Source organism: Mercenaria mercenaria, chromosome 8, assembly GCF_021730395.1.
Source record: "Mercenaria mercenaria strain notata chromosome 8, MADL_Memer_1, whole genome shotgun sequence".
Classification (NCBI taxonomy): Eukaryota; Metazoa; Mollusca; class Bivalvia; order Venerida; family Veneridae; genus Mercenaria; species Mercenaria mercenaria.
This window is the reverse complement of record NC_069368.1, coordinates 19,827,938-19,851,790: the sequence shown is the minus strand read 5'-3', so window position 1 is coordinate 19,851,790 and position 23,853 is coordinate 19,827,938. Positions and strand designations below refer to the sequence as shown.

General features: G+C 34.9%; 1 protein-coding gene across 1 annotated transcript; it reads left to right on the top strand.

Moving 5' to 3' along the window:
• The first annotated feature begins 1,917 nt into the window (after nt 1-1,917).
• Nucleotides 1,918-23,580, top strand: LOC123522920 (uncharacterized). The gene is made up of 5 exons (XM_053549490.1): nt 1,918-2,572; nt 3,964-4,122; nt 4,832-5,192; nt 5,368-5,433; nt 16,513-23,580. Exons 1-5 carry the CDS (start codon nt 2,531-2,533, stop codon nt 17,298-17,300), a joined length of 1,416 nt encoding a protein of 471 aa, XP_053405465.1. The 5' UTR covers nt 1,918-2,530; the 3' UTR covers nt 17,301-23,580.
• The last annotated feature ends 273 nt before the right edge of the window (nt 23,581-23,853 follow it).

Here is a 23,853-nt window from a genome sequence, read left to right as displayed (position 1 = left end):
TGTAACATTTAGTAGGTGTCTAAGAAATAAATATAAACGCATAGAAGAAGATGAAAAAATGAAGAAATGAAAAATATATAAAAAAAATACAAAAGTAATAAAAACAAAATAGAAAACAAATTACATCCTCATCGATAGTGGCGTGTGCGTCGCGAGGAGAGCATGCAGAAGATTACCTGGTGTGTTGCTAGTATTTTACAGTACACATTTGCCAATCTACTGCAACAATCAACCAGGATAAGCCAATGAAAATTTAACCCAACGTATAATAATGAATCCACAGTATTTGCTTCTCTCACTATTATACATGTATAACATGCCTATGTGTACCCTTTCAAACATTTATATAGTATTTGAGTTACAAACAGATGTAAAATTATGTGACTATCAAATTACTAAAAATGGATATACAAAGTATTGCTCGGAAATGAAGTGTTACATACGGACGGACGGACGGAGGGAAAGACGGAGGGACGGATGGACGGACAGGGCAAAAACAATATGTCTCCCCCAGAGGGGGGTGGAGACATAAAAATCACCTGTCAAGGTCACAGGGAGCTGAACATGGAAACTCTCTTCTGATTCATAACTTGAGAACCTCTTGATCAAGAATGTTAAAACTTCATAGGATAATTGGACATGTAAACCTCTATTGAGGTTTGAATTACTTGATCATTTTCTTTTTTTATTGATCCAAAGTTAAGGTCACAGAAACCAGAACTTGAGAACCACTTGACCCAGAATTTTGAAACTTCATAGGGTGATTTGACATGCCAAGTGGATGATGCCTATTGCAGCCAACCATTATTGTCTCTTTGACTTGCGCCCCTATCTTTTATTGAATTCTTGCTTATTACGACCATGCATTTGGGAGACATGGGCATCTTCTAGTTTGAAAATTAATTGCCCTCCATCGAACGAGGAGGGGTATATTGTAAATATTATTGTTTGATGATGGATTTCGATCGGTCTGTAGAACAATCGGTTTCTGGATGATAGCTGGAGAACGCTTGGGTCTAGGATCATAAATATTGATCGGGAGATTTGCCATGACCAGCAGATGACCCCTATTGATTTTGAGTTCAGTAGGTCAAAGGTCAAGATCACATTGACAATAGAACTTTTTTGCCATAAAACTAGATAATATTTTGGTCTAAGATCACATTTGATACGAAAGTCATTTGAGACTGGTAAATGACCATAATTATAGATTTCAGGTCAATACGTCAAATGTCAAGCGCGCAAGGGCCAAATAATTTCTGTTCCTTATCAGTAACTTCATGCAAGTGTTTAACATCAAAAAATTATCGACTAGTCCATGACCTTTGCTCACATTTACTGTTCAAGTAAAAGCAGAATGTTTTCCCGTTAATTTGTTAAAAACGCTTATTATTCAAAAAAGATTTTGAGCAAGAATAACCAAACCGTACACAATTTTCAATAAGAATATGAGCTTTGCTCATATATCATTTTTCCCATTTGACAGAGTAAAAGTTTTACATTGAACCTCTTGATTTGGTAAAAAGGGTTGGAAATGCTTATCGAAAGAAGTTTAACTAGAATAGCCAAACTTAAGCTAACTGTTCTTGCCAATTACCAGAAGCTGTCAACCGTTGCCCACATCAGTCCTCTAAGGATTGTTTTGATTTTAAATATTTGTTGTCGATTTTTAAGATTTACGCATATGAGCCGCATCATTAGAAAACCAACATATTGCATTTGCGACCAGCATGGATCCAGACCAGCCCGCGCATCCGCGCAGTCTGGTCAGGATCCATGCTGTTCGCTAAAAGTTTCGCTAATTGCAATAGAATTTGAAAGCGAACAGCATGGATCCTCACAAAACTGTGCGGATGCAAACGCACTGTGTTGGTTTTCTCATGGCGCGACTCATATGTTTAAAAAGAAACTTTTTTTTTCTGTTTCAGGTTTTTAAAATTGTCAAATACAATATTACAGGATAGTTTTATTATTGACATTGGTATGGCTGCGTTAGTACCAACTATAAAGGATACACAATTTGTAAACTGGCTTAAAGGCGCCCTCGCTCTGCTTTTCACGAAACAAGGATTGGACGATTTTGTCAATGGTGAAATGATACAGTTTCAGAATGATCTTTTAACATCGATATTTCAAACCAAAGCTTTGCCTGCTGGAACCGTCTGTACCTTGTGTTCCATAGAAAATGTTCTACCCTGTCCAACACAAAACTTCTGCTCTAAAGGTCGAAAATGTCACGTACACGACGTTAACAATCCGAAGAAAAACCCTCATCAACCTTGTAAGAATAAACTCTGCCAAGATATTCGAGACGGAATCATAAGTGAACACAGGTATAGCAGACCCGGGAAAGGGTATGATGGACCTTCCTGGAAGAACACCAAAGCTGAAAACTGGTGCACAGACGCCTTTGAAATAGCTAAATGTTTCATGCCTCCAAACGGCTATTCAGCGGTAACAACACTTGGTGATACTGATTTCAATGGTACATTGGCAGTAATTATCAACAACAAAACGCTTCCAAAACAAAATGGCGGCTCCGTTAAACCAGTCAAACAATGTCTGTTTACAGGTAAAAATGGTCAATTTAAGACATTTTTAGAAGAAGTATTCATGTGAAAATGTAAATGCAAATATTTATATAATAAACCAAGTTCAGCCGCAGATTTTATGCTTAAACCCTTTCAATGTAAACTATTCAGTATAAATTATAAATGTTCGATATAGTGTTGTATTTTTGTTGTATTGTTTTCACTCAAATTATGATGAAATGATGTCGTAATTACTTAAAAAAACAGTTTCATTAGTAAACACGTCTTCTTCCTATGGATTTCCGCAGCATTTTACTTCGGCATTAAAAATGAAATCATGGTTGAAAGAAACGGGATAAGTAATTTTGTTTCAAAGGAACATGCACAGATTAAGTTTTACAGCATAACTTACCCGTTTCGGTTTACAGTCAAACGTATGATAAGCAGCCAACCAAGAAAGCAACACAATATTGCTGCTTAGTGCTGTTAGCTGCATAAGGTATTGGACCCCTCATAGTAATGTTTAAAAAATGGCATTTGCTTGGTATATTCTTAAAGTTGACCATGTTTCGCACTGTGTTGCAAATTTTAAACAATTTTCCCGTGCCGGTTTTTTATAAATTTTGTATAATTTATGGTATTTCCTCAAGCAAAAGTAAGGACAAACTTCATTATGATGGCCACTATCTAAAACGTTTGCAGAGAATTCATTACAGCATTAATTTTGATAAAAGAAACATTAAACTATTGTTAAACAATTATAAAACACAAAATAAAACTGTAAATATCTTTTTTTTTTCTAGGGTGCCTCAAGTAAGCAGGTTTAATGAGACAGAATTCTTAATCCAACATTGAAAAAATAATGTCGAATCCTGCGGGTCTGTTTTGAATTTTGCTCATTTCATTTAAAAATAACCTTGGGGCAGAAGTAAAACCTACCTGCATTTTTTCCACAATATGTAGTCTAAAAGATGAAGGCAAAATAGAGAACTTTTACCGCATGTATATAACTCAGTATTTTTAAAGATGTCAAACTCCACCCCCTCCCGATTCAGAGGTAAATTCACTTTGACAGCAAGAAATCGCTTATAAAATGAAAATTTTCCACTTTTGTACAATACATCCATAATAAGCATTGAAAGTAGTAAAAACTAACTAGAAAAAAGGAAAATATGGGAAAACACTTTAGGTCCCAGTAGGGCTTGAACCTACGCCTCTCTGAAAATTGCAGTCAAGGTAGGTTTATGGTAGGAATTGAATACTCTTCAAAAAGGAGGTACTCTATTACGGGTCCAATACCTTAAAACAAGTTGAAATTATAACAAAATATCACTTTGGAGAGTAAGAAGTCTTGTTGCTTTAAATAACTAGTGTTTTTGTCGAGGTGAACGCTAAGACTGTACTATTTATTTTGTCTATGACTTGATTACAGGCACGTGATATAGGTCGTAAGATTCGACATTCCGCAGATTTGTCTGTGTCGGATACGGACCTGGTTCAATACATTGACACATTGATAAACCTTCTGTCGGATCAAAAATATTTGTCCACTGACCAAAATGCACAACAGGCGGTGGTTAAATTAAAAAACGTAAGGTTTACATTTGAACAGTTGGTGAATATCATATACTAATAGATACATGTATATTATTTATAAATTTTGCGAGCTTATGTTATAAAACACTGATACAAACTTATATTAAAATTATACACATCATGATACCGAATGCTGAATGCTAACTGATAATCGTTTATTTGTAAGAGGTTATATTCTGTACTGTACATTAATTTACTGTGTTAAAGTTTTACATGTATTATGTTTATAGAAATTTACAGCTCCAACATTTACATTACTCTCTCAAATACTTTGAAGATGGGATTATCAGTTATCAGTAACGTTGTAGATGGGATTTATCAGTTATCAAACGTTCTTTATTCTTTCAAGGATGGAACTATTCCTGTTTTTTCCTGTATTTACTATGTTGAAGCTATATACTATAAGTGCATCCCTATCACTTACCGTAATTATTATTGTGACCCTAAAGGCGTAGCGTTCAAGAGGTCACATCTCTTCATTGGTTATGAATATTTACATACGACACGCCGTCAGAAATGTTGCGCACTGAGCGTACATTTGCTACTCCTATAGTCACCGTTTGTTGACGATTTTAAAGCATTTCAAAAAACGTTTTCATTTTAGACTGACACAGGCCTCTAAACACTTTAAATACGATGTATTATGTATTCAAATAATAACTTCATAACGACAACTTATTACTTTAAAGTTTGTATCATTGTAGTTAAAAGCAAATAAATTAGCCATAACAACGGAAGACATAACAAATGTGATAGATGATGCAATTCGGCAGAGTATCAAATCACAAGGCGACATCGCCTTACAAGCTGTTAGTACAACAAGGGACGAAGCACTAGTAGAAATAGAAGATAAGAAATGTAAATCGCTGCAGCTCTTGAAAGATATTAAATCTTCACTTGCCAACGTGCAAACAGTAACAGCTGAAAGTCTGGACAGAATTATAGCAGAGAAATTATCTGCTATACATAACATCAAAATAGTGGCAGAAAACGAGAAACGTGAACTTAAATCAATAGGTTCATCTGAAAGAGCTCTGCTCCAAGAGGAACTGCAGAAGAACAGAGGTAACTTTTCAGTTTTGTCAGCCACTGCCGTCCAGAAAATGAGAAACTGTTGTCTGTCATTAAATGGTAAAATCTGGTTTGGTTTGTGTACTGTTTTGATTCTATGCGAGTCATGATTCATGTTAAATATGTTTATTTATTCATATTAATTTTAAGCGTGTGTTTCTTATTTTAGATAGAAAACAACGAAGTGCTGGGCTGCCTATTATTGGGTATTTTAGAAAAAGAGGTTTACGAAAAAGTAAGTGATATTTTCCATGAATGGGGGTTATAAAGCAATTTTTCCAGCAAAGTCGCTGTGTGTCTCAACTCTCACTGTCTTAGCTATAATTTTTAATCATAGCGTATATTCAATTTTACAAGAGGTCTAGCTTACGCCAATGCAACACGCAGGAGCCGTGTGTATTTTTGTGCTTGTAATTACCATTCCTGATTATATTCTTAAACAGATCGACTATTCTACCATTTTGATAGGCTGATATTAGGCTTCCAAATACTATATAGACTTAGTACTAGAGATCGATCAATAATGCAAATAATAAAGAGATCAATTAATGATACAAAAATAATTCTACCTGTCGTTTATATAAATGGTATGCTTTGAAGGACACCAGTTGAAAGGAACAATGAACTAACTGTATTCGTGATAAGACATTTCATTGCTATGTCAAATGTCAAATTAAATAATAAAGAGGTTTTAGGAGGTTTTCTTATTTTTATATATGATATGCGATTTGACCACTATTTTACAGTCAGCTAGGTTGTTGCTACATTAATCCAATTATAACAGAATTAAAATTAGGACTATTAACTTATTACGGACCGAATATGGACAATTAAAAAGGAAATGACGTCAACGTGGTAAAACCAAATACGCGCGCATTTCATGGAAATTTAATGACATCGAGGGCAAATAAGTTCAGCTATTAGTTTTTACGCATTTTATACTAAAGCAACGTTAGCGTATGTTCTTTTTATGTTATGATATATTCAAATTCCCTCGGGATAATTTGGTAACCTTAAATTAACAGCAAAAGGCATAAGGAAAATACGCATTGTAATGATGCTATTATTAAAACTCGTTTGTCTCTAGTGCCCGACCCTGAATTTTGGGAGTGGATAGGTAGGTAGGGATTTTTAATATTTCAGAGAGCACGAGTTTGCTTAGCAGGCATTGAAACATATTAGACCAGGAATTTCAGAGAGCGCGAGCATGGTGATAAACTTTCGGACAAATTCCAACAGGAATTTCAGAAAGCATTAATTCATTTACCAATGTATACATTGTATGCACCGGACGAACTGGAATTTCACCCCCGATGCTGTCAGACCTTTAGTATAAATTGTGGCCTCGGCCCGTGGATAATTTTTGGGGCAGCAAAGTAATAATTATCTGGGTACTGGAAGAGACTGAGATAATTCTTAAGATGTTACATCTGAGATCAAGTTGGTAGAACACTAAAGTCTGTTCTGTGTGAGGTAAGGAAATGGTAGGTACGGGTACCCCGTTATGCAAGTGGTGTCAGAGATTTGCCGCTCTAGAAGTTTTAGGAAGAATAAGTATAAAATGGTGGTCTCTTTTGCATCTTGGGTGATCTAAAATCTGAATACCAATTATTAAACTGTATGCAGAAAGAGATGGAGGCAGACTGAAACCTCCTTGCAAACCTTACTTTGGCAGAGCATCCTGTTCTGTTCAATCTCTTGGGGTAGATTAATGAGGGATTCAGGAAAGTTTTCTGATCTCTGTGTTAAGTGACCCAAACTAAATGAAAAAACAAGTTTCACTTTAAATCACGAGTTGAGCTATGTGTTTGTATGTTAAATTGTGGTTTATGTAATAGAAAGTACGTTTCCAGATCCTTCTCAAATTAAAGTAAGGAAAAAGAAAGCAAACTCACAGTACTGCAGCTGCATCATAATAATACACAAAATCATTTCTAAAATGAATATTAACTACCTTATACACAGATAATATATCGAGTAGAATATTGATTATGAATGATTGTAATGTTGCTCATTTTCCAACTGTTGTTTGCAAATGTAGCAGAGACTTAGTGCTTTTATAATAAATTTCCCATCAAACTTTTTGTTTTAAGTCTCAACCACATCGAGATAGTTTTATAGAACACAATAAACTAAGATTCCATTTTTTTATTTATTTTCCATAAGAACACATTTATCGTTGCATTAACTAAAATTAATCCAGAATAAGAACTGACAATTTGTGTTATAGCAAGGCCTAAATAGTAGACTATTTGGCGCCAAAAATGCATGAATATCAGATAAAAAGCAAGAAAAGCATGAAATAATGAGTTTATATAACAAACATATCATTGTATGCTCCAATGGGAGCTGCCTGCTCCCATCAGTGTCAATAAACAGAACATAAAAGGACTGCTCCCATGAATGTCTTTAATCGTAATAAACAAACAAAAATCGCCTTTCGCGACACTCCCGCCAGAAGTAAAGTCAAATATATCCCACATATAACAAGTTAATTCTGAAAAACTGGATGTTTATTTATTTGTATATTTGTAATATTCTTTCTCAACTGAGCCAGACTGGTCAATGATATTTCCGTCTTCATCGAATATCGTATCACGCTGGAATGTCAGCACAAATATTTCTGTCATTTTTTTATTAGGCAATTTCACAGTTCCATCATCATCACTTATGACAATAATTTCACTGCTGTTATCATTATCATCTGAATAACTGTCACTGTTTTCACTCACCTCAGTATACCTTTTAGAATTACGTAAGGCATCACCATCTAAATCACTTTCAACTCCATTATTTCCATATTCATAACTAGCATTCAAATCCACATCACTATCACCAACACTTCCACTTCCCTCTTCATCTTTATCGCTATCTTCAGAAACTATACATCCATCTTCAAAAGCCCCAATGCTAACATCACCACCTTCTACCTGACTTTGACTTTCACTATTATCATTAACCAAAGTATCGCTTGCCTCTGTTTCACAATCACTTATATCAGAATAATTGTAATTAAGATTTGAGCATTCAGTACCAATATTTCCAAAATCTGGATTAACATTATTATTTTCATCTACAATTCCATCTTCATTTTCTAAATTCACTTCTGTACTTGTATTGGCATCTCCAATTTCAATTTCTGATATAACTTCCCAATCATCACTTAAATCTTCACTCATATTTTGATCTTCTCCAAGCAACTCCATGTCAAAACTCTGTATTGCTTGCTGCTCTTGATCGGTTTGTGATTTGGACGAGTTATCATCGATTTCTGCAATGATCTGAATAAGCGTATCGTCGTCATCGCTGATATCTTCATATCCACCGTTGTCTGGCAATGTTGAGTCACACGAAAGCGCTGTTTGCAAAGCCTGTAACTTTGAAAGTTGATGCATCTTCACCAAGTGATTAACAAGAGTATAGCGCCGCAGGAATTTTGCACTACAATCCTTTATAGTACAGCACCAATGTTTTGGAAATAAATGTGCCTCTGAAATATGGCGTTTCAGATTTCTTTTCTGCGTGAACGTTTTTTCACAAGTATCGCAAGAAAACATTGCTGTGTCTTTAAAGTACGTCCGCTCACGGTGAAAAATAAGCTATAAATGAATGAATAGAACACATGGGATATATCCAACACAAAATAAATGCTTTCCTCGTTTTTCACGTGCAAACTGTGCGCCATTAATTTTTCATTATACTTTGCTCCCACCGACCACGTGATTTAACGCTTATGATTACTATAACACTTGCTCCCATCTGTACTCGAAATAACTTATGTACATTCAACTTGTTATCACTAAATTATTTACAAAATCTCAGTATTTATTCATGTATAAACTAATCACAGCATTGTTACATTATTGTAAATCCATTTTCACATTTATATCATTTTTTCGCGTTTTAGCGATCCTACCGCCACGAATTTAAATTCTTCTTAAAAGTTCTTTCGCTTTTTCTGCAGCTCTTCGTTTAGGCCTTTCTTCTCTAGCATCATTTGTAACAATTTTATCATGATTTACACTATTTTGTAACATTGTGTCACTGCCTGATATCTCTATCGGATAGAGCAAATTAAGCGGTCTTCTCAGAATTTGTCCGTTCGATACCTTTAACTGAGCAGATCTAATTTGACCGTCTCGGCTTGTATGGAGCTTTATCACTTTCCCAAGTTTCCACTGACCACGAGGTAAGTTATCCTTTACTATAACTACATCTCCTACACTTGGTGTTTCATGAGACTGGATTCTTGATGATTTGATTTTGTTTTGTGATCGTTCTCGTAAACTAAGCAAATACTCATCTCGCCATAATACCCAAAATCTATTCAAAAGTTGTTCCCCTTTTTTCCAAACTTGCAATAATTTTTCAGCAGTGCTTTCATATGGTTTAAATTCGGGATCCTTTGTATCATAGTCGAGCTCCGGGATTCCAGTTTTTGGATTTAAACTCAAAAAGTGGCACGGTGTCAGAGCAATTGAAGACTTAATATCTTCGCCAACATATACCAATGGTCTCCTGTTAATTACAGACTCCACTTCCTTTATCACAGTGTTCATTTGATCCATTATCAATAGCTTTCTTCCGAGAGATTTTCGTAATGCTTGCTTGACAATTCCGACTAATCTTTCATAAAAACCACCCATCCATGGTGCTAATTCGACAATAAATGTCCATTTTATATCTTGCCCCGACACATAACATTGAACATCATCCTCTTGTAACATATTTCCCCAAATTAATTTGATTGTATCACTAGACAACTTGAAATGTTTAGCGTTATCGCTAATAATTTCCTTTGGAGTTCCTCTTGTTGCTATGAATCTCCGAAGACACAAAAGAAATGCACCAGCAGTCATATCGGAAACTACCTCTAGATGGACGGCTCGTGTTGTCAAACAAGTGAACAGACAAACCCATATCTTTTTTGAGTTATTTCCTTCTTTCACATACAATGGCCTAGATAATCTAATCCAACATTGGAGAATGGAATAGATTCTGATACACGTGATTTTGGTAAAGATGCCATTGGTGGTAATTTGTATGGACGACAGTCAACACGTTTGCATATCTGACAAGACTTAAGGACTGTAGACACCGTTGCTCTGCCTTTTGGAATCCAGAATCTATGTCTTAGTTCACTTAATGTTTGAGAAACACCTGTGTGTAACAATTGTCTGTGCACACTGTCAATTAAGAGGTGGGTTAATTTCTCTTTTCTTGGGAGCAATATCGGGTGTCTCGCTGCCTCAGAAAAGGTAGCGTGTTCAAGACGTCCTCCGCATCTTAATAATCCACTTTCATCAATGAAAATGTCAAACTGCCTTGCCAAATTATTTGGCTTTTTGTCTACTATTGATTGATGGACTTCTTTGTAATGTTTCCTCTGAATATGATACAGCCACAAAAGTTCAGCTTCTCTAAGTTCTTCACTAGATAAACTATGACTTTCATAAATATGACCTTTCATTTTTTCTGTAAATCGAATACACCATGCCGTGACTCTAAGCAGTCTAGAAGAAGATGAATACCTTCTTACATTTATTCCAAATGGGGCATTTTCTACGTCGGAGCTGTCTGTCGAGAGACAGCTCCCTTCTGAATCCATAGTATTGTTTTGTTTAACACCTAATACATCACTGTGTTCAGATTCATTAATTGGCTGTTTATCTGAGTGCATCTCCGTGTCAATATTTTCGCCTTTGTTTTCAACTTCAGCATCTTCTATAGCAGTGTCTTGTTCAGATTTACTTACTGGTTTCCCGTTCAATAAATCCAAAATGCTGTGCCTTAGCATTTGTGGCCCATGCCACCATATCCTATTTTCTAACAATTTGACCAGTGTACTTCCGCGACTTGCTATATCTGCAGGATTTTCCGTTGTATTCACATAGCGATATGTTATATTGCCATAACTTTTGATCTCTTTCAAACGGTTTTTCACAAACACTGGTAGTAATTTGTCCGATGATAACCACTGGAGAACACACTGAGAATCTGTCAGCAGAACGACATTTTTACACTGCAACTTCAATTCCTTTTCTACAAAGTTAAGACATCTAGCTCCTATTAAAACTGCCATCAGTTCGAGCCTTGGTATTGTCATTCCTTTTATTGGTGTCAGTCTGCTCTTTGAAAATATAAGATCTGATTTGTACTCGTCTTCTTTCACTTGTACTAAGTATATCGATGCAGCGTATGCTTTGCCTGAAGCATCGCAGAAGCAAGCTAATGAATATTCAACATTATTCACATCATTTGTCATACAAATATTTCTTTGAAACTTAACACTTTCAATTTGTTCCAAGTCGCTTCTTATTTCCACCCATGCATCGGAATCTTTCTTCTCTAATAAATCGTCCCAGTCATAGCCCTTGCTCCATATTTGTTGCAGCAATATCTTACCACGTAAAGAAAGTGGAGAACATAATCCTAAAGGATCAAACACAGATGCAAGTTGCTTCAGAATATTTCTCTTTGTCACTTTGACATCTTTCAATAATTTGGGATCTTTTAGTTGTATGGAATCATTTTCGGCATTCCACAAATGACCTAATACTTTCACAATACCGCCTGCTGATTTATCATCATCTGGTATCATCTTTTGAATTTCTTCATTGTTCGTCATCCATTCACGCAAATTCATACTCATTTCTGTAAACATTGACTTGGCTGTTTCATACAACTCCACTGCTTCGGTTACAGAATTCACTCCAGTGATCACATTATCCATGTATATGTTTTGTTTCAGCTGTTTTGCCAACTCCGAATTTTGTTTATCCAGATGACTTTCAATAGTAGCTCCCAGTAAAAAAGGGCTGGAAATGATTCCAAAAGGAACGCGACAAAATCTGTATTCCTCTATCTTGTTTTCTACCACAACAGGATTTTCCAAATCCTTTACCCAAAGAAATCGTGTCACATCCCTCTCAGACTTTTGTAGTCCTACTTGTAAAAATGCCTTTTCTATGTCTGACACAAGGCCAATCTTATGCAATCTAAATCTCATTAGAATGCCACACAGGTCGTGTAATAAGACTGGGCCTCTATATAAACATTCATTCAGACTTTTATATTCTTTTCGTGTCTTTGCAGAGGCATCATACACTATCCTCATCTTTGTCGTACTTTTTTCAGGTTTGATCACAACGTGGTGTGGAATGTAATGCCTTAACCCGTCACTTAACTCCCTATCAACTTTCTCAATAATTCCTTTTTCTAGCTGATCTTTAATGACATCGTCATATCTTTTCAAGAGCTCAGGTTGTTTTGCTAGCTTACAAACGAGTGATTTCAATCTCCCTTTTGCTAATCCCCGATTTTCTGGAAGATCTGGAAACTCATCCCGCCAAGGCCAAGTAACCTGATATCTATCGTTTTCAAACTGTAGAGTTTCCCTGAAATGTGTCATAGCAGCCTGATCGTCTGGTTTGTCATATGTATCTGTAATCCCAAGACTCTCAATATTCCAAAAGTCCTCCAAGTTAGGTTTTGTTGGAATGACTTCGTCAACATCTGTAAAAGTTTGGTTTCAGTTATATTATCTCCGTACGTAAGAATTAACATAGCTGAATCATTTGTGTTTACGGCAATATCACTTGTTTTCATTCTGCCCGACAATATCCATCCGAGACTGGACGACAGCAAATAAAGTCCAGGTTGTATTTCTATCTTCTCTGTTTGTATAATATCTAAATAGTAATCATTTCCTACTAGTAAATCGAGATAAACTGATTCATTCTTGTTTGGAATTGTATCAGCCAGTGTTAGATTTTTTGTTAAGCCAGAGAACTGTCTTGGTGAATCTAGTTTTACTTGTCTGCGGGTAATTGTTCCAGTGATATTTGGTACTATATTTGCAACCAAAGTTATGTACTTTCCATTCTTGAGTTTCACTTTTAATCTTGTTGATCTTGTTTTTATTGATTTTTCTTTTTCGCTTCCAAAGGTTACCAATTGGATTTCCTGCTCTTCTTCTTCTTTTAGTCTGAGACGACGGGCCAAATCCCTCGTGATATATGTTCTGTGCGAGCCTGAGTCAAGAATCAATCTAATTTCCTCACTTTTGTCTTCATCAGGATTCTTAACGATGCATTTAGCTGTTTGCATCATTACAGACTCATTGCAAGAAAGAAGTCCTATTTCTTCCTGCACGTTTCCTGTATCACTCTTTTCCGATAGAATTTCAGGTTCTCCAGAAAAATTTGCACCTTCTTTATTTTTCTTTTCTTTAAATTTCTTTTCACATAAACTTCTATGGTGCACGTCTACTTGACCACAATAGACACACGTTTTTGATGATTTGCACTGACTGGAGATATGTCCTTCCTTTAAACACCTGTAACAACTGCCTTTGATACGTTTCTTTCTATCTTCAATTGTTGGGTACTTCGTGCACTCATCACTCCAATGATTTCTGTCACAATATCTACACTTTGCAGATATAACTTTTGTTTTTTCTTGCTTTTCACTTGTAATCAATGAACTTGATGAGGCACTATGTATTGAAGGCTTTGAGAACCCTTTCATGCTGTACCTCTGATTTGAATTCGGACGAACTGAATCTCTGTTCTCAAATTTTGATTTTGCTTTATCTGTAATTTCGGCCTTTTCTTTTGCTACAATGTATTGTCGAAGTAGTTCACGAAATGTAATTACAGACCATTTTTTATCTACTCCCTTCATAATTTCCATTTGAAGGAGTACGTCATTTGGTAGCTTTCTTCTGAGCATTGAAACAAAAACTTCTTGATTTGTATCTTGGTTGAGAACTTCTAGACAACGAAGATGTTTTTCTGTTTTATCCATGAACTGTCGCAAACTCTCCACAGAATTTCTAACTGGAAATATATCTATTAGTGCCTTATAGTGCAGGTCTATTGTCTCCTGTCGATCGCCAAATCTTTTATGCAATGTCTGTATAGCAATTTCATAATTCTTATTGGACAATGAAAGGCCAGTTATTGTATGCTTTGCTTCTCCAGTAAGTTTACTTTTCAAATAATTGAATTTGTCAACTTCTGAAAGTCGGTCATTATTATGCACGGCACTCTCAAAAGAATCCCAGAATTCAATCCAATATAACTTATTGCCATTGAAAGACGGTATGTCAATCTTAGGCAATTTCACTGTTTCTTTTTTGAGTTGCTTATTCTGGACTAACTCCTTCTGTAAATCCATCTGGGCTGCAAACATTTTTCTCATTTCCTCTGTGACCAAAGTTAATGGTGAAACGTGCTCCTCCTTTACTGCTGTATTTTTCGTTTCTTCAAGTTGTTTTAATCTGTCCTCAAAAAGCTGAAGCTTATGATACACGGAACAAGCTTTATCCAATAGACTAGAATCTTCTTCAATCATTGTTGATATAAATTCATCTTCAGGATCTTCGATAGTCTGAGCTAATTTCTCAGACTGTCTAGATAGCTTCTCATTATAAGAATTAATGTTGAGTTTAGTTTCCATTACACGATGCCGAAGTTGTACGGAATCCTCTGGTAATATGTCACTCATATCACTATCCAGTAAACGTAAGCCATTTTGAATTTCATTCAACAACTTATTTGAAAACTTAGTTCGTACACCTTTCATATATTTAACTCCCGACATTGTATGAACTCTTTTACCACTAAACGAAAATTTCGATACAATTATATTTCATTTACCAGTGTATGTTATGAATGTAGTTGACACCGAAATGACTTTGTTTTTCACTTTCACCAAAGATCGTTTATTTAAAGGTTTTACTCACTTTTTTCCATGTTTCCTTCCCGGGTTCCGGCGCCAAATCAATGTAGCAGAGACTTAGTGCTTTTATAATAAATTTCCCATCAAACTTTTTGTTTTAAGTCTCAACCACATCGAGATAGTTTTATAGAACACAATAAACTAAGATTCCATTTTTTTATTTATTTTCCATAAGAACACATTTATCGTTGCATTAACTAAAATTAATCCAGAATAAGAACTGACAATTTGTGTTATAGCAAGGCCTAAATAGTAGACTATTTGGCGCCAAAAATGCATGAATATCAGACAAAAAGCAAGAAAAGCATGAAATAATGAGTTTATATAACAAACATATCATTGTATGCTCCAATGGGAGCTGCCTGCTCCCATCAGTGTCAATAAACAGAACATAAAAGGACTGCTCCAATGAATGTCTTTAATCGTAATAAACAAACAAAAATCGCCTTTCGCGACAGCAAATTGCTGTTTTTGCCGACTGCTAATTTGGAAAATGCCTTTTGCTATTTGTCAGTTGCTCATTTTCTAATAGCTATATGCTTATTGCTATTTGTAAGTTTTCAGTCTCAGTCTATATTTGCTTGCCAATTCACTTTCATTTCTAGAGATTTGTTCATTTAAATAAAGTGTTTTGTTTTTATTGTTTATATGAAATTTGTTTAACAGTATGAACAAACGTGACCAAATATTAGGCTGAAAAAATAAAGGAGAACCTTTAACTGTTATCGTAAGATAGTGTACTTCGAGGACTGAGTTGACAAATTTTTGTGAGATTGTCATGAAGTTTCATGTAAGTGTTTTGTTACTACAGTTTTAACTCAAAAGGTTTCAGCCAGGATAAGTCGTAAAAATGGATTCAGCCAAGAATATCATTACTCCCAACACGTAATCCCTAATGTCATGCAGAGATCTTGGTAGGTAGCGGGTAATCATACCTTAAGAAGCTTTCGGTACATAGATCCAACTTCCTTAAACATTTATCCACCTGATATTGATACATAGGCTTTATCCCATAGAGTCTCATGTTGCAATAATAATTGTAAATATATTTATAGGATACAAATTAACTTAACAAATCTCTAGAAATCACGGCAATTGGCCCGCAATTGAGGAAGTGGCAAATGATATTAAATAAATGAGCAAATGGCAGTCGGCAACTGGCAAATAAATAGTATTAAGCATTGCCAATTAAACACTTAGAAAATAACATTTGGCAAGTGAGAAATTTGGAAATGGCAATTAACAATTGAGTAATCAGCAAAATGGAAACTGAATAATAGCAATATGAATTTGACAAACAGCATTAATCAATCAGCATTAATCAATGGCATATCTCAACTCTCAGATGAAAGATTTTGTTGATTGAATTTCAAGAACGTGAGTTGAATCTGATTTTTTTAATGGAACCTACAGCATAGGTTAACATTTTAATCGCCTGTAGCTATTTATAACGATAGGTAGCTGTGCGAAACATTGTACAGTGCAAAAACTATAACTATGTTTTCAACATCGTACTAAATAATGCTACCATACATTTTATATTACCACGCTTTTGTATAATACTTTACAGGTATAAAGAAAGACTTGATCAGTTTCTACGAAGAATGCTACAGTTACATACCTGTCGCCCCTCTCGCTGAAGATCATGATGCGCTACTGACTGACTTCTATGTTGAGCCTCCACTGACATCAGTTGACGTGCAAAGAAAGTTCAGATCGAGGAAACAACTTTCTTCAAAGATGCCAATACATTCGTACAGTGACCTGTTCATTCGTAGAGATGGCAAAATGTACAAGCACATTTACGTTACAGCGAAAGCCGGAGTTGGAAAAACATCCTTTGCAAAAAAAGTATGCAAGACCTGGTGCCAAGCTCACAGCCCTAACAAAGAAATAAAGCATAAGTTTAAGAAAGCCGATTTAGATGCGATGAAGAAATTTGAGTTTTTATTCATGATTTCTTTACGAGATGTAGAAACCTCTGAATGCGATCTAGAAAGCATGATTACTAGCAGCCTTCTTAATTGTCTGAAAAGTCATTCTCGGTATTCAAGACTTGACATAGAGGATATTCTAAATGAAAAGACGTGCTTACTTCTTCTGGATGGTCTGGATGAATGGGCCCACCCTACCAGCTGTGACAAAGGTTGCCGTGATGTACACGCAATACCACACATACCTGCTCGCGAACAGTGCACAGTCATGACGACAATACGACCCTGGAAATTTGAGGTTGTTAAACTAGGCACAAGTCAAATTGACAGACATGTAGAAATCAATGAGCTGAATGATTCTGCGTCAAAAGAGCTTATAAGTAATGCTGTTACTGTATTAAATACACAGACTCAATCAAACTAGACTCAGACCGTTGAAGAGTTCGAAAGTGTGACGTCGACTTTGAAGCTCGATAAATTGCGATATATCCCCTACATCTTGTTGCAAATCATTTGCCTTTGGTTTGACGGAAAGTCAATAGGAGGAACAAAATGCGAAATATGTACTAACATACTAACACTTACACTAACTCGGGGTCTGAATAAGTTAGAAAACAAAATTCCACTACCAAAGAGCACCTACGACATTCCGCCTTGCCTGCAATTGAGTGACATCTGTAAATTACATTACAACGTACTAATCGCTCTTGGTGAACTAGCGTTTACAAAAATATTTGGTTCGAAAGCGGAAAGTAGTCTTGTATTTGATAAGTCTGAAGTTATTCGTATTTTATCGGAGGACACTCTCAGATTTTGTTTAAAAATAGGGATTTTATCACAAACTAAAGACGATGGATTAGTCTCAGAGAGATGTAGCACTATCTCATTTCAACACAAATCTATCCACGAGTATTTCGCAGCCCTTTATATACAGTCGCGCTTCGACAATCAATACATTCAAGAGAGTATTCGCAAAGAATGTAACACACTGTCAGCTATATTGAAAATGTCAAATGTTTTCATTTTTCTCGCCGGACTAAATTCTATTGCATTTGGTCATATCGTTCAAATATTTATGGACACTGTTTCTGCTTGTGGGGATGTAAGGTATTTCAGGAATCACTATATGAATAACCAAACGTATTCACCAAGGTGGCTCGAATACTGGGAAATTATGAAATCCTGGCAGTGCATGTTGACAGATTCTGCACAAGAAATTGTTAACAATAACGGAGAAAGTAATATTCCTTTACATATCGAAGATATAATTGTAGATAGCACAATAACACTAGACACGTGCATTTTACTTAACATCCTAACAGAGAACAAAAACGACAAGATCAAATCAATGACTATGACAGAATGTCAGTCTACAGAAGAGTTTACAGAAAAACTTCAAGCACTTGATTTTCAAGGTATGCATTCATTGCACAAACTAGTCATCGACGCTGTTCCTGAAGAACAAGATCTTAATCGTTTACTTTCTGGATCAGTAGACACATTATCATGTTTGGTTCTCAACTTTTCAGTGTTAAAGGACAATTTGTTGTATGCAGAAATAACAGAAATGTCGGCTAAAACAGTAGGCATTCTGTTGCGCATGGGTAATTTAAAAACAATATTTCTGAACAATATACGTCTGTGACATATTGATATCAAACGTTTATGTCAATACCTGAACGCCAGACAAACAATGAAAAACATCATGCTTGAATACATCGAATGCAAAGATCACGATGATCAGTGTGAAGGTTTCTGCCTCGATCTGTCCCAACACCAGGGAATTATTGGACTTTGTTTAGATAACGTACCCGTGTCTATGCTGCATGTTGACTCTTCCTCTTTGGAGTACTGTAAAGTAGGAAACTTACGACCAAATGTTGTATCATCGTTACTTCAATGTCTGCCTGAAGCAAGAAATCTTATCGAAGTATCGTTCTCACAGTTTGAGCATGAAAAGTCAGATTCTATTATAAAAACACTGTCGAAGTTGAAAATACTTGAAAGGGTTGCTATACAAGACATAAATATCGCTGATACAGCACTCACACTGCCAACTCTAATGACAAATTTAGAGCTTGTTCACCTAAATAGGGTTACTATGACAAGTACTTCACTGCGATGTCTTGTTAACAGTATTGCCGTTCTGCCACAAAAAGTCACGATTAACCTGTCTGCATGTACCGTGAAACCTGACAAAGACTATAGACAATTGAAGAAACAGATAAGTTCATCTACAAAATACCAACTGGTGTTTGATGGAGTTACCGAAAGCAACAAAAATCAGTTTCAGTTTTTCAAACTTAAAAGTGCGACATAGTATAATCACAGTATGTAATATTTACTGTTTGCTCCACTTTTTCCTTATCACGGGTTTTTCCTTGATTTATCTTTCAATGTAGGACAATATAACAAATAATAGACGTCATTATAAAAACAACGGATACCAAGGGTGATATTAGATTTAGAGTATCTTAATTAAAACAAATAACTGGTTAATTTCAGCCATTTTTGACACCGAAACTATTTTAACATTTCAATCGCGAGATTGTTAGATGAATGATTGTAATAAAATTTTCAGGATGTCTCACAACATTTTCATATAAGAATTAAATCTTTCGAAAAGGAAATAACATTGGCCATACTTTTACACAATGAAAAACCCATTTTAACATATAACAAAAAAATAAGAACCTGCTATCCCTAATATCATTCATAGAAATAGTTAGACTGATGTGTAATTTTTGATTAGCCATAATGTACGGGAAACTCTGATACAAATTAGAGACTATGACGCTTGTTACACTCAAGAAAGAAAAACGCAACAATCCTTTATGTCATTTCACAAAAACACACCATATTAGATCAGACTTAATAAATAATAAAAAAACATCTTATTAAAATATTTGCATACAAGCTGCAAAGAAGTAATATATTTGTACTGAATGGATGTTACGCTTTTTCTTTTTTTCTAATATATAGTGGAGGAGGAGCACGGGCGGCTCTGAGAGATTTACGGATGGTAGCTGGGTTAAATAACAGGTCCGTGACAAGCCAGCTAGATTGGCGACTGGCATGAAAACGTTCGACATTTCAAGAAAGACTTGATCCCTCTACGGTGATCGACATGATTCTTTATCCTACATTATATACATACCCGACATGATTGTTTATGCTACATCATATACATACCGACATGGTTGTTTATGCTACATCCTGTATGTACCCGACATGATTCTTTATGCTACATCATATACATACAGGACATGATTTGTCTATGTTACATCATATACATAACAGGCACGACTGTTTATGCTACATCATATACATACACGACATGATTCTTTATGCTACATCATACACATACCCGACATGATTGTTTATGCTACATCATATACATACCCGACATGATTGTTTATGCTACATCATATACATACCCGACATGATTGTTTATGCTACATCATATACATACCCGACATGGTTATTTATGCTACATCATAAACATACCCGACATGATTGTTTAAGCTACATCATATACATACCTGACATGATTCTTTATGCTATATCATATACAATCCCGACATGATTGTTTATGCTACATCCTATACATACTCGTCGTGATTGCTTATGCTACATCTTAAACATCACCGTAATGATTGTTTATGCTATATCACATACAAGCCGGACATGATTGTTGATGCTACATCATATACATACCCGTAATGATTCTTTATGCTATATCATATACACACCCAACATGATTCTTTATGCTACATTATATATATACCAGAAATGATTGTTTATGCTACATCATATACATTACCGACATGATTGTTTATGCTACATCTTATACATACAAGACATGATTGTTTATGCTACATCATACACATAACCGACATGTGTGTTTATGATGATTATGATTGTTTATGCTACATCATATAAAAACCCGACATGATATAACCTCATCATTTACATATTCGACATGATTGTTTATGCCTCATCATTTACATATCCGTCATGATTGTTCATGCTACATCATATAAATACCCGACATGATATAGCCTCATCATTTACATATCCGACATGATTGTTTATGCCTCATCATTTACATATCCGTCATGCTTGTTCATGCTACATCATATAAATACCCGACATGATTGTTTATGCCTCATCATATACATACCCGACATGATTGTTTATGCCTCATCATATACATATCCGACATGATTGTTCATGCTACATCATATACATACCCGGCATGATTGTTTATGCCTCATCATATACATACCCGATATGATTGTTTATGCCTCATCATATACATACCCGACATGATTGTTTATACCTCATCATATCCATACCCGACATGATTGTTTATACCTCATCATATACATACCCGACAAGCTTTTTTATGCCTCATCATATACATACCCGGCACGATTGTTTATACCTCATCATATACATACCCGACATGATTGCTTATGCTACATCATATACATACCCAACATGATTGTTTATGCTAAATTATATACACATCCGACATGACTGTTTATGCTACATACTATACATACACGACACGATTGCTTATGCTACATCATAAACATATCCGACACGATTGTTTATGCTACATCCTATACATATCTGATATGATTGCTTAAGCTACATCATATACATACCCGACATGATTATTTATGCTACATCATATACATATCCGACATGATTGTTTATGCTACATACTATACATACTAGACACGATTACTTATGCTACATCATATACATACCTGGCATGATTGTTTATGCTACATCATGTACATATCCGACATGAAATTTATGCTACATTCTATACAAACGCGACGTGATTCCTTATACTACATCATATAAATACCCGACATGATTGCTTATGCTACATCATATACATACCCAACATGATTGTTTATGCTACATTATATGCATATCCGACATGACTGTTTATGCTACATACTTTACATACACGACACGATTGCTTATGCTACATCATAAAAATATCCGACACGATTGTTTATGCTACATCCTATACATATCCGACATGATTGCTTAAGCTACATTATATACATATCCGACATGATTGTTTATGCTACATCATATACATATCCGACATGATTTTTATGCTACATCCTATACATACTAGACACGATTACTTATGCTACATCATAAACATACCTGGCATGATTGTTTATGCTACAACATGTACATATCCGACATGATTTTTATGCTTCATCCTATACAAACGCGACATGATTCTTTATACTACATCATATAAATACCCGACATGATTGCTTATGCTACATCATCAACATACCAAGCATGATTGTTTATGCTACATCATATACATACCCGACATGATTGTTTATGCTACACTATGATTATCATGATAAAATCAGGAGTATATTCGGCATAATTCTTGTGCACAATTAGGAATATAGCATGATTCTGCATGCAACTTTATGATCATAATTTACATAATTCGTCAATCTGCATGATGTGCACAATCTACAAAATTAATTTTTAAACCTAATTTGCATTTCCAGCTATATACAATTGCTATTCCGCATCAGTCAAAAATTCTTTATGGTAGCAATATTATTCTGCTTGATTTATTTATTTTGGAACGTTGTATTTTTGGCATTTTGTCGTCTTTATATATTTAGGTTATGATAAGATAAATATCACATTCATTTGAATATGTTAGCCTGCCAGATATTTTGAACATTTGAAAAATAATTTCAACCTCGGCTATCATCTCGCTTGACGTTATATTGCTCTGTTTCACAATTTCTATTAACTCACTTAAATACATGTGATGTATAAATAATGTTAGATTATGAGCATAACATAAAAAATATTTGTCAGGCTGCATCATAAGCTTGATCAACATGAAGCATACTTTACATTAATTTTGAGCACAATCGGTAAGAGTGTTTTCCTTGAGTTTCCGTACAAACGACATTATATTTCCACTACCTTATGCGAATAATAAACTTGAAAATTCATACGACGTTTTGAGCATAATCGACATGATTCGTATTTACTTTGGGCATAATCAACTTCATGAATCACACTACATTATGAGCTCAATCGATATGATAATTCATGCTATATTAAAAGCATAATCAACATGATAGTTCATACGACATTATGATCATAATCGACATGATAATTCATTCGTCATTATAAACACAATTGACATGATAATTCATGCTAAAGTATAAACATTATCGGCATGGTTATTCATAAAATATTATGAGCATTATCGACATCATAATTTATACCACATTATGATCATGATTTACATTATTTTTCATGCTTTTTCATGGATACTTATCAACTTTCACTCCTCGATATAGTTCTCTATTAATGTCGACATTATTTATATTAGTGATTGACTGCTAGAAAATATCGTTCCATTAGCACAGTTCTAGCTTCAAGATTAAAATTGTAAGAGATATTTCCTTCGTACGGTTTTAATGTTTCAATGTTAAATGCGATAAAATAAAGATATGATATTTTCCATCATGTCTAATTAATTTGCATTTGCACACATTTTTAAAATGATACAAAGTATACACATCTTGCTGCTTTGAGCGGCATTGCATTCTTTCCAAAAGAAATCAGATTTCATACAAAGCCGTTAGAGGTCGTTTCATCATTCATTTTAACAAGAGTTTTTTTAATAAAGAAAAAATTTACATTAACATAATAAAAAATCAGTAAACTTTAAGAAAGATTAGAAACTTGCTGAATCATTTTGAAATGAAATATGTTAATTTGAAATGACTTATTATGTGGTGATATGACTAATGTAATTGATGACGAAATAAAAACTTTGAGAGAAGTGCATATTTGTCCTAGTTCTCTATTGTTTATGTCCGTTTACGATGTATTTGTATTGAATGCATCAAATGTGTTTTCTTGCTTTTTAAAATAAAAAAACCATTCTTGTA